The sequence below is a fragment of the Marmota marmota genome, unplaced genomic scaffold (assembly GCF_001458135.2).
Source record: "Marmota marmota marmota unplaced genomic scaffold, marMar, whole genome shotgun sequence".
NCBI classification, from domain to species: domain Eukaryota; kingdom Metazoa; phylum Chordata; class Mammalia; order Rodentia; family Sciuridae; genus Marmota; species Marmota marmota.
This window is the reverse complement of record NW_026000078.1, coordinates 2,985,709-2,999,301: the sequence shown is the minus strand read 5'-3', so window position 1 is coordinate 2,999,301 and position 13,593 is coordinate 2,985,709. Positions and strand designations below refer to the sequence as shown.

Sequence of the window (13,593 nt, the reverse complement as noted above, 5' to 3'; positions counted from 1 at the left end):
ATGCCATGAGACAGACTCTGTACAAGAATCTTTACATATATTGATCTATATCTTTGTAACAATCAGAGGAGGGTAATATTAAAATATTAAAAAGTTATTATGCCTTTTTCATTTCACATGTATTACTGGAGGCAACATTTAATGATCTTAAAAGCTTGGTTTAACAATCACTATTGAATTTGTTATACTAACAATATGTCAAGATTATTATTACATATATATATGACTTTTATAAACACACAGTAAGGAATAATAGCACTTTTTAACAAGTCATTTAACATGCTTTATTCTTAATTTATTTATATATTTAAAAATATGGACTAAAATGTAAAACCCCATATTTTTATCTCTACTGTAAATTCTCATCACTTATTTCTGATGAAATTTTACATTTCCAGTGAATGCATTTTTGTTGTGGAACTATATCTGTCTGATTAATTCACTAAGTTATGAACAATATTAATTATCATAGGAAGGAAACTAAGGTGGGTGTCTAGGTTAGACTGAAAATTTTGACATCAAGTCATGATTTTCTTAGCTTATTTTATTTCTGAAAGGTCAGAACTTAAAGATTGCAATTAAAATCCTTAATGTTTAACTTTAAAATGGGAAATAGACATTTTAATGGACAGATTTTAGTGACTGTATAGTAAGAAGCCAGAGATTTTCAAAAGTTAAGGTGTATATATTGGATGGTTAATTAAAATTTTTCATTCTTTTAGTCTTGTATGAAGGTATTATTCTCTATGTAGACATTTTTATAAATGTCTAAAATAATGGACAAGGCATTATTTTCCACTAGCTCATAATATTTTAATATCAATTTATTTCACTGAATAAAATCTTTGAAAAATTTAGATGCAGTTACAGTGTCTTGTTGTTCTTAGTATTCTGAAGTATTTGTTTGAAGAAAAAGTTTGTTTGCCATGGACCTTCTTCAATAATGGGCTGGATTACCTAGCTATATAATTATAGTGTGAGCTGGCAATAAGCATTTTTTGAGGGGGGGCGGTTAATGGGGATTGAACTCAGGGACACTCAACCACTGAGCCACATCCCCAGCCCTATTTTGTATTTTATTTAGAGACAGAGTCTCACTGAGTTCCTTAGCGCCTTGCTTTTGCTGAGGCTGGCTTTGAACTCATGATCCTCCTGCCTCAGCCTTTCGAGCTTCTGGGATTACAGGTGTACACCATTGCACCTGGCAGCATTTTGTTAGTTGATTTGTTTTATTATCTTTCCATTTTCTTCCTATGACTACTTTCTTTCTATTGATTTCCATAAATGTAAAATTGTATGTTTTTGTGATATTTAAGTCCAATTGAAGGCTGGGAGTTTAGCTCAGTGGTGGAGCGCTTGCCTAGCAGGTACAGTGCCCTGGGTTCAATCCCTAGTACCACAAAATTTAAAAAATAAATGAAATTGAACAAAACTAGATGTATAAATTGAATTGGAACTAGATAGATGGATTGATGGATTTGCTGTGACAGCATTGAAAATTTTTACACATTTTTTTCAATTTTGTGTTTTGTATTAGTTTCTCTTAACTATATAAATATATATTTTATACATATGTATGTGTGTATATATGTGTATATACGTATATGTGTGTATATGTATATATACATATATATGAGAGAAGAGCAGAACAGCCCACATTGATTGCTCTTTTGGGTGTGATATACTCTTATTTAATTACCAGAACATCCTGGTGGGACAGATTCTCTTATTAATGGTTTGAAAACCAACTAAGAAGTTTTTCAGTTATTTACCATGAACACATAGTAAGAATGTCAAAGGGCAGAGATATGATACAAAACCTTCTGCTTAATTATTCTATGCACATATTTTTAGCATAAAATGTGTCTGCATGGCTTGTTATTTTTCCTTCCATAATATATTTTAAATAATTTCCATTTAATCAAACATCTTTCTGTTACATGCTTTTATTTATGTATTTGTTTACTGATACTTGTGACTGAACACTAGGGTTATTTATCATTGATCTACATCTTCAGGCATTTTATTTTTTATTTTAAAACAGGGCATTGCTAAACTATCTGTTACATTCTTTTAAGTGGCTTCATAGGATTCCATTATGTGGATAATCTGTATTTTATTTAACCAATCTCAGCCATTGCAACCCATTTTAATATTTTGTCATTAGAAATAGTGCTTTGATGACAACATCATATCTTTACATACAAGTGTCCTCTCTTTGTAAATTCTTATAAGTGGAATTGCTGATCTTCTGTAATTGAATGTGAATGCATGAGAGGCACATTCATAATGCCTTTATTATTTTATACTACTCCCTGTAATAGAATTTACAATCAATGGATTGTACATGAACTCTGAATATTGGTCCAGGTATTATCTATCATACATGCACATACACCTGTTTTGCAAATGGACATCTTTTTTAAACTAAACTCATCCCTCAAATAATTTTGCCTGTTTTACTTATATGTCAGGATATTAAGAGGTTTAAATTTTATATATATGTATGTGTATATATATATATATATATATATATATATATACAGGGAAATTATATATATGTATATATATATGGAAATTATATATATATGGAAAAATTATATATATATGGAAAAAAGACAGTATGTCTTCATGACTTTAGAATCAAGTTAGCTAAGTACCCAATACTTTTCATTGATAAATACGTATGCTTCTTATATGTGAAACTGCATCTTGTGGTATCAAAAACTGATCAAAAACTCGAACTTTTGAAGGGATGATGAAAATAATATCTTTATATAATGTCATTAAAATGCCTCTGACTAGACACAGTCAGAAAATACAGACCTTTTGCCAAAATTAGTGCTTAAATAAGTGTTTCAAGAGTTACTGTTATGTGTTTGATATTGTATTGAAACCATGATCGTGTTTCCTTACTTTGAACTCAATTTCTCATAATCATTATGCTTTAAATGAGTGACTTTAAAGTTTGAAAATAACTTGGATCAGTATTACATGGAAAGTTAATAGAGTCATAGAGTGCCCCCCCCACCCCATTTGGTTATTAAACTGTTTACTTTTTGAATTTAGATGACTCATTAAGGCCACATAGAAAGTTCAAAAATAATGCTGTGATCTAAGAACAATTTGGAAATATAGAATTTCTAACACATTGGACTTCTCTTTTCAGGTGGAACTTTTCCGGAAGATTTTTCAGTATTATTTACAGTAAAACCCAAAAAAGGAATTCAATCTTTCCTCTTATCTATATATAATGAGCATGGTATTCAGCAAATTGGTGTTGAGGTTGGGAGATCCCCTGTTTTTCTGTTTGAAGACCACACTGGAAAACCTGCTCCAGAAGATTATCCCCTCTTCAGAACTGTTAACATTGCTGATGGGAAGTAAGTAGCCAGTGACCAAATGTGTTAGCTATGCTGAAAACAATACTTTCACTTAATCATTCAACAAATATTTATGAAGTGTGATACTTTTAGTTTAAAAAAGTTTTTTCTAGGGTCTGGGAATTAAAAAACGAAACAATGAAATGCCTACCTTGCATAATTTATCTTGCAGTCTAGGCAGGCAAAATATTTAGAAATACATTAGTAAAGATTATATAGGTATAAGTGTGACAGAAAAATAATGCAGAGGAAGGGGAAAGACAGTGGGCAGAACAATTGTAAAAAGTAATGTCAGGGAAATCTCTGTAGGAATGGAACATGTCAAGGAGGTGACGGACATGCCATGCTGAGAATCACAAGCATTCTATTCTAGGAGGAGAGGAAGCCAATGCAAAGCCTCTGATTCCAATGTGTGCCCCATTTGTTCCAACATGGAGGAAACCAACATGGTAGGAGCAGAGTGGGATGGTGAGCGTGGAAAAATTCTTGGGAAGCCAGATGGCATAACACATCCTAGGAGGCTACAAACTCTGTTCTCAGTGAGATAGGAAGTCAGTGGAGCATCTTAAGTAGGGAATGATCTAATTTGACTTATTATTTTTTTTTACAAGTAATAGTAATATGTGATCATAGACGCCTTATCTAATAATTGATATATGTCCATACTGTTCTAAGCACTTAATACATAGCTAAATTATTTAATTATTCACAATCACTTTAAGAAGATAATGTTAATAAATATTACAGATAAGGGGACCAAGTCACAGAAAGTTTATTTGATTTGTCTAAAGTCATAAAGTTGGAAAGTGGCAGAGGTAGCTTTGGGATTTAGGTAGTCAGGCTCAAGCTACAGTCTTCTGAAACTCTGCTGAATTCTGTGTTGTAATGATTGCCTTTTGCTTAGGGAGCCACTAAACACAAACAAATGTGCATTAAATTTTACTACACATTTAATTGCTGTATTTAAACCCCTAAAATGGCTTTATCAGATGTAGAACTTTTGGCTATAGACAGAAGGAAACAGAAGTGCAGGTGGAAAAAAAATTCATATACATTGTGTCTTTGTCAGGACCCCAGAGAAACCTCCAACTCTCAGTGCCAGAAAAAAATAGACTTTCACAAGTAATTTAAATTGTTATCCTATAGAAAAGTAAAATATTATATCACATTATGTTTCTATTTTTGACCATTAGCCAACACCAAGGTAAAATTTAATTCATATTTAGTATTTGTGGAAGACATTTTGAATTCATTTTATTATTCAAACATTGTTTTACTTTATCTTGCTTACCCTCATTAGGATGCCTTCTTAATTAAAAAAATTAATTTATCATGACCAGCGTTCTATTTGAAAACAATAGGCAGTGCTTAATTTGAATAAGTTATTAAAATAAAACATGGGAAATGCTCAATAAACATTTTTATTCATTATCAAACAGAGCAATAGTTATATTTACATGTATCACAGTAGTAAACCATTACTGACAATATATTGAGTGAAATAAACACCTTTCATTCATATATTCATTCAATCACAATTTATTAAGTGCTTACCACGTGCCGGCACTGTATTATTCATTTGATACTGTTAAAATGTGACATATTTGTTGAACCCAACTAGCATTACAATTTCAATGCAAAAATTATTGGTATTTAAGCACACTTCGATTTGTTAAACTACATTTCTCATGATGATAGGCTATTCGATCTGTAAGTATTTATCCACCACTTGACTAGACATCTACGGGGCACAGGTGAGGCCATGAATAGCCCATGTGAAGTCTCTCCACACCTGAAGCTTAAATTCTAATAGAAAAGATCAACAACAGAAGAGGCAAAAATGCATGAAGTGCTGATAGTTCTATGAATGAAAATAAATCCAAGAAATAGATGTATTTAGTGTACTCTTTTAGACTGGGCAGTCTTTTTGATGATGTTGTATTGAGCAAAGTTCAGGGAGCAGGAATTGCCTTGAGGGCATGTGGAGGAAGAGGTTCTTGCAAAGTGAAGAACACTGGGGAGCAGTGGGAAGGAGGCAGGAAGGCAGTGTGTGAATGGGACCCAGGGAGTCAGAGTGTGAAAAGTCAGACATGAGATCAGAGAGGGCCTGGACACCCTGTTACAGGAGTACTTGATAGCTTATTTAGTAAGATGGAGACTTGATCTGTCTCATATTCTAAAAGGTTGCTGTGGTTGCAAAAGAGTGGAAACAGCAACCAGTTGGGAAGCCACGTGAAAGAGGTGACAGCTTGGACTAAGTTGAGAGACACTGGATTTTGTTTATACTTTGAATATAAGAATCGAGGAGAAGTTTTCTGACTATAAAAATGTATGAGAGAAAGGAAATAATGGAGAAGGGCTTCAAAATGAAGTGTTAATTTATTTTTTTCTAACAGTATTTTGAATATTACGTGATACTGTGATTTTGATGTCTCATTATTATCTCAGCTTAAATTAATTCAACAAAAATGCCATTTAGAGTTCCAATCAGCTTTTCACAGTTGAAGTCTTTTTTTGTTTTCTGCTAATGAAAAGCACATACCTATGACAGTAGGAATGGTTTAAGTTAAGACACAGGCAGCTTGGCATGAAGTATGTGTAAATTTTACTCTCACTGTATTAAGTGGCTCCTTATATAAATCTGCTCAATTCAAACCAAGCAGATGCCTATGCTAGTTGAATGTGCTAGTGGAAAGACCAAAGATTAAGTGTATATGGAAATATACTTGGTCCTCATCAGCAGCCATGCCAAGTATCAAGAAACAGACATTTTAGGAAGGCTCCCTACATCTTTTTGGGTAATTTATTTTATGGATCTAGTCCTAGACACTTCTGGAATATTAATCTATCCCTTTTTTATTTGAGAAAAAATAAAATATAAAACCAGAGATGGCTTGCAGAATCCAAGTGAGCTTCACTTAGTGGTTTATGTTAACACCAGATATTGTTAATAAACTCTTCTTTTCACAATATTGCTAAGATACATATGTTTCCAAAGGGCTGGTTATGTCTCCCCCTCTAAGCCTGTCATCACCATCCTGAATTAGCTGGAGCAGTAGCTGCAGAATGAATTGAGACTCTCCCTGTAAGCAGGCATTGACTGCTTTCTTTCAGTGTTCCCACTTCCTGTCAAGAGTGGGAAGAAGGAGAGATACTGTGTCTCAGGCTTGGATCCTACCCACAGTAGTGATCTATAACTGTCTTGAAATTAAAGTGGGAAAAGAAATTGAAAGCACTTAAAATAAACGGGAATAAAGACAGTGCAGTGCATTGTGTTTTACAGTTCGAACGTTGAGTTTCTCCAGATGGAGCAGTCATTCAGTCAGAAGGTCCTTTTTTGTTTGTTGGTTGGTTTGATTTTTTTTTTGTAGGTGGAAAGCATTTTCTTTGGAAGAAAGCATTTGTGTACACAGAAACTACTGCATCTACCCTGTCCCTTCCTAATCTCTATCAAATACCTTCATCAGGATGCAGTGAGATTATGCTTTTGTTGCTGTGACATAAAGTGAAGCAGAGAATGGGCATGTCCTTATCAGCATGGACAGATAACCCTGCTGTGCATTTTAGGCTGCTAGTGTTTTTTTTTTTTTTTTTTGAGTACCTAGCACTATGCTGAGTAAGTAGTAAGTTGTCACCAGCTAAACAATTGATTCCTAAGCTTACATTTTAAGCCATTTCAGCTCACTTTTGTAATTTAAAATATACTGTATGTGAATAATGCATTGGCAGCCAATGTTGTTGAAGCTTACAAAAGAATTACCTGGCTTTTTTTTTTTTCAGGTGGCATCGGGTAGCAATCAGTGTGGAAAAGAAAACTGTGACAATGATTGTTGACTGTAAGAAGAAAACCACAAAACCACTTGATAGAAGTGAGAGATCAATTGTTGATACCAATGGAATCACGGTTTTTGGAACAAGGATTTTGGATGAAGAAGTTTTTGAGGTAAAAATAAACTTTTAAGCTGAATATTATTAAAGCAGATGAACTAGGTTAATAACAGTAACAATCAATATCTGTTATGAAGCAAAGTTGAAAACTGTAAAGAGTGACCTACTTTCTAACCCTGTGGGTGTAGCAGTGATGTTTTGTATTGTTTATTAAGAGAATGACCAGACAATGGTGACTGAAGTGGCTGGGGAAACTTTACAGAGATTGGTTGATTTGAACACAGGCACACTATTCCCCTGGGAGGGACAAATGGCTCTACTCTTAGTACTTTGTATTATTTTCTTTGGAGAAAAGAACATTTTCTTCTCTTCCTTCTCTGGAAGATTAATTTCGAGAAATGTACAAGTCTCTATTCTGACTTGCTTTGTTCTTTGTGAGTATTTCCAAGGTAAAGTAAAGATCATATTGCAAAAAGATGAACTTTTAAGCTTTTAAATCATAATTTTAAAAATAATATGAAGGTCATGGGAAGCAATCTCTTTCAATTTTATTTCACTAATTATGATAATCACATTCTTTCCTTTAATTCTTCAATCATTGGACCTGGTAATTTGTGCTTTTGTTTTTAGCCATTTTTTAACAGAACAAACAGATCTCAGTCTCCTGACCTCATAAAGAGAAGCATGCACTCCTGACACATTATTCATTACTTTTATGATTGTTTTAACATAATTTCTGAGTCAGTTAATTTTCAGAGTGAAACAGAGTAAAACTGTGCAATATAATATAGATTGAGCCATGTTTCCTATGGGAGATTTGCTGTATTCTGTTGATGTGTCAAAAAAAAAATATATATATATATATATACACACACATATATATGCACATACGTATGTGTACACACACATCTATACATACAGTGTATATTTGCATTGAAAATACAGTGTAAATTAGAGTATTAGCTAGACTATCATATTCTTGTAATTATATACATAACTATGGTCTGAGGTTAAACATAAATAACACTCATGACATTTTCAAATTATTTATTTAGAATATAATATTTTTTCTGATGTTTTTCACTTGTGTGTATTTAAGTCTTTGACTCTACATAAAATATTTTAATCTGTGATATGTCTGGATTAAATGATAAACTGATTCTGGTAATATATATTGGTAATGTAGACCCAGGTCATTCAATGTAATTCATCGATTGCACACAATATGATAAAGAACTATTTATTAAGCAAATGAATATTATAAACAATTAGTATAATTTCCAGTCTTTCAGAGTCTTATTTTAGAATTAGACTATCTATAAACATTAGTTTCGCAGGCATAATGCATATTTTAACCCCAAGAACCTTATTTTCCAGGATCATAAATGAATAATATAGGATGTCATCCCCTGGCCCCTGCCCTTTTTTCTCTTTCTCTATCTCTTCCTCATTTAAATTTATAATACCATATACCACATTTTACATCCTAGAGTAACTCCAACCATTTATCTAGAGGAGCTATTAAAACATTAAGAAAAATAATTCTGAAGAAATTGTTTAATGGAACATCTAGTGAATTGACAATGTGTGGTGAAAAGTACATTTATTAAGCTGCTTCACATTTTGGAGTTTTATGAAACTCTTATGAAGCTTTAAATAGAACATTTATTTGCTACAAAGCGTGAGTCAGTTTTTTAATGTGTAAATGAAGAGAGCACCTTTCACTATCAGATTATCCTCTACCATCTTTGATCAGATAAATAGGGAAACTTTATTTTTACTTAATAAACTGTTTGAAATGCTTTAGAACAAAATTTTTTTAATTGGCTGAAATTTTATATTTGTCTAATTCACATATCCAGTCATCATATGTTAAATTAAGGTCTTATTTACTAAATTGTATTACTGTATGGCTATATAAAATTTCTAAACCAATATAGTTTCTTTCCATTTAAAAATAGAGCATGAAGAGAAAAAATGATTCAAACACATAGACTTTTAAATTTGAATCAAATTCTCACAGCTTTTGTGAAATTAGCTCATCCTATCAGAATATAATGTTAATATATGCTGGTGTAAAAATTTTCTCAAAAAATTTTACTGTCATTTTGTTTTTTTTTTCATACACATATCAACTTTCAGATCTCTGTAAGTGAATTTGTAGAAGTAAACTAAAAATGAAAGCAGACAGAATGACACCATATATATATCATTTTAGTGTTTGATAAACAGTAGTGATGATGAAGATGTTCTGATAACATCAATGATTCATTAGCCTGAAAACTAGAAATGTCACTTTTTCAAAAATACAGTAATTTGTATTTAGATTAAGATTTGTTTAATGTATTTAATTTCACATATATGCCACCCTACACTTCTCTAATGGAACTTTCATCCCCCAAAATACTAAACATGGCTATATTTACATTGCAGTCTGATGACATAAGAATTCATCAGTAAACAGATAGAAGCAGAATTGAAAATTTTAATTTTGACAAGAACAATTTACATGAAAATGCCAAGATGACTATATAGACCCATAAGTCATATTATATAATTTTAGCATATCAGAGTGAGTATATATGATTTGATTCTGGAATGAGAAAGATTTGATTTTGAATGCCATCATCCAGCTTAATTTTCACTTTTCTCTATGTAATTAATTTATGTATGTTTGAATCTCTCATTCTTTACATGAGAAATATAATAGAATCTCCTTTATTAGGATCATGTAAAGTGCTTAAGATATTAATATGAATTTATGTACCTACATTCATAGGTAACACATAAGCAGTTACATGTATTAATTATGTATTAAGGTATAGTTTTCTTCTTATTACTTTTTAAATTAATTTCTAGCTATGGTGTTTCAAATATATTTGTATGCATTTTATATCGGTAACCAACAGTGACCCATGTTTAAGTCAAAACTCTTAGTGTACCCTTTCCTGGGTTATTGCTAGTTTACAAAGTACATTATAAAGATTGGATAAATCTGTCCCCTAAACAGACATAGCTGAATACAGGCCTTTATAAGTGGAAGATGGTCTGAGTGGGTGCACACATTTATGTAAGCACAAAGTGTCCAATCTATACTGATCAGAACTCTTGGTTTTTCCATTTTGACAATATGCTGCAAAGATGTAAGGAAAAATAAAAAGAAGAACCACATTGCTTGTGTTTATTATCAATAAGATCATTTTTGAAGACTTTTAAACAGGAAAATTGCCAAATAACAAGATATAGCCATTAGAACTCAAGTTTTCATAGCATCTGCTATGGTTTGGATGTGATGTGTCCCCAGAAAGCTCATGTGTGAGACAATGCAAGGTTCAAAGGAGAAATGATTGAATTATAACCCTGGCCCAGTCAGTTAATTGATCCCTGATGGGATTAACCCAGCAGTAAAGAGGCAGGTGGGGTGTGCTTGCTGGAGGAAGTGGTTCATTGTGGGCGTGGCTTTGAGAGTGGAGACTCCCTATTTTTGCTTCTGATCAACACACGACTTCTTCCCTCCGCCACACTCTTCCGCCATAATGTCCTGCCTCATCTTGAATCCCGAGGAATGGAGCCAGCCTCTTGTGGACTAAGATCTCTAACACTGTAAGACCTCAAATAAACTCTCTTTCCCATAAAACTGCTCTGGTTGGATCTTCTAATCACAGCAGAGAAAAGCTGACTAAATCAGCATCATAAATTTTAGTCTTTAATTTTTTAGAAGTATTGAGAATCATAGCTGATTATTACAAGTCTTTTATATTTTTAACTAACATTTATCTGCCTTGGGGAGATTCATTCATTGAAACAATTAGTGAAATATGATGACAATTAGATGGGAAAAGCTTCTTGATGAAAAATTTGCGTTTATCCTTACTCAGAAAATATTTTTAAATTCAGTGTTTTTTGTTTGTTTGTTTGTTTGTTTTGTGTGTGTGTAGAAATCCATGCAGAGAAGTAACAATATATACAAGCTATGCTTTCTTTTTCTTTTCTTTCTATTTAAATTCCTGGGATTGAATCCAGGGCTTCTCCCATGGTAGGCAAGTGCTATGCCACTGAGCTTTACACTCAGCCCTCAGCCCTGCAAAACTATGCTATTTTGGTAGTTCTGCAAGACCTGAACAATAAATAATGATAATGAGTAGGTGAATCCTACCTTATATACTAATAGCCATTCCAAATATTCCATTAAATTCTTATCAGATTAAGCTGGGCCTAAGTAACCCACACTTGTAATCCCAGTGGCTCCGGAGGCTGAGGCAGAAGGATCACGAGTTCAAAGTCAGCCTCAGCAACTTAGTCCCTAAGAAACTCAGTGAGACCCTGTCTCTAAATAAAATGTAAAAAAGGTCTGAGGATGTTGCTTGCTTAGTGGTTAAGTGCCCCTGGGTTCAATCCCTGATACCAAAAAAAGAAAGTTCTTATAAAATTAAGAGTTTTATTATTGACTTATGATGTCTTTTTCTCTTTTACTGTGTATATTTTCCAGTGGTACACATTTTAAAAATTGTAAGACAGTAGATATGGATGGAACTATGTGGTAGGATGGAGGGAATTTTCCAGTATTCACTTTTGCCAGTTTGAATGTATGTATATTCATGGCCCTTGAGAATTTTGTATATTATCCTATTTACATAGTGTTTTCAATTTGCTAAAAACCTTTAAAATTTTGAGTCTATATGAATGAGGGATATTGGTCAATGATTCTTTGTATTTTTAATATCTGTCAAAATCTGATATTAGAATTATGCTGTTCTCATGTACTGAGCTGGACAGTAGTCTTTCCATATCTATTTTATGAAAACTTCTGTGTATAACTGATATTATTTCTTTCTCCAATGTTGTATAAAAGGCCCTAGTGAAGCTGGACATGGTGATGCACACCTTGAATCCCAGTAGCTCAAGGTGGGTTGAGGCAGGAGGATTCTAAGTTCAAAGCCAGCTTCAGCTAATTAATAAGGCCTTAAGCAATTTATTGAGACCCTGAGTCAAAATAAAAAATAGTGACTTAGTAGTTAAGCATCCCTGGGTTCAAACCCTGGTATCAAAAAACAAATAAAATGAATAAAAAAATAAAAAAAAAGCACCAGTGAAAAATATCAGCCTGAGGTTTCTTTTCAAAGTTATTTTTTTAATTGCTTGCCATGGTGGCACATACCTGAAATCACAGTGACTCAGGAGGCTGATGCAGGAAGATCAAAAGTTCTAGGTCAATATGAGGAATTTAATGAGACCCTGTCTCAAAAAATAAAAAGGACTGTTGCTCAGTGGTAAAGTGGCCACGGGTTGAATGCCCAGTACCAGAAGTATAAACATTAAAAAAATAAAATAAAAATAAAAATTTTCCTAAAAAGGTATTTTAACGTACTCAATTTCCTTAGTAAATATATTTTGTTGATATTTTTAACAGATCACTTTTAGGCTTACTTGATTCTTGACTATTTCTTATATTTAACTTTATTTCTACATATAATTTGGAAACAGAAAATTTCTAGATTCTTAAAGTAGAAGATCAATATTTTAAGAATCATTTCTTCCCACTACATGAATTTTAAATTGTACATTATTTTTTCTAAGTGAACCTATTGGCATTAGCCTGTTGGATATTCTTGTTTTTGATCCCCTTTGCTAATTTCTTCCTTTTTGATTGATGTGAAGAGACTAATAACTTTTAAAATACATTAAGAATTGCATTAAATGTTGATTTCTTATTGGTATGGCTTGATATAGGTCTATAATTTTTGTATTCTCTTTGCTTTCTGATCCTTTGTACATCACCTACTTCCTCCAATTTTTTTTTGTTTGTTTTTGGTGATGGGGAGATTGTTTGAATACTTTTTAATGTTGTATAGTATTTTATCGTTGGATTACTTTGCTAATTTTTAATTTGTGGTGAGTTTAAGAATTCCAAAATGTATACTGGTATTTTATGATCTATTTTTTATTTTATGCCATGTTATATGTAATGAGAAAACCTTCCTTCCAGTCTTCTTCTACACTGATCTTTATAGTACATTTGTTGTATGTATTAGATCTACATACATTGAAAATATCACAAAATGTTATAATTTTCACTTTAAATTGTCATAAGTATTTTAAAGTTCTTAAGTGAAAAATTTCATATTTATCATTTCTGTTAATCTTTCTTTATTTTTATTTTTTTTTATTTTTTATTTTTGGAACTGGGGATTAAACTCAGGGGCTCTCAACACTGAGCCACATCTCCAGACCTATTTTGTATTTTATTTAGAGACAGTGTCTTACTGAGTTCTTAATGCCTCTCCATTGCTGAGGCTGGCTTTGAACTTGTGATCCTCTTTTC

The 13,593-nt window shown here is 32.4% G+C and overlaps 1 protein-coding gene across 6 annotated transcripts in view; it reads left to right on the top strand.

Moving 5' to 3' along the window:
- Col11a1 (collagen type XI alpha 1 chain) overlaps nucleotides 1-13,593 on the top strand; it is a 211,632-nt gene that overhangs the window by 25,125 nt on the left and 172,914 nt on the right. For all 6 annotated transcript variants that reach the window (XM_048814622.1, XM_048814625.1, XM_048814623.1 and 3 more), the window contains 2 exons: nucleotides 3,170-3,383; nucleotides 7,164-7,326. In XM_048814622.1, coding sequence (XP_048670579.1) covers nucleotides 3,170-3,383; nucleotides 7,164-7,326 — 377 coding nt within the window. The remainder of the gene's footprint in view (nucleotides 1-3,169; nucleotides 3,384-7,163; nucleotides 7,327-13,593) is intronic.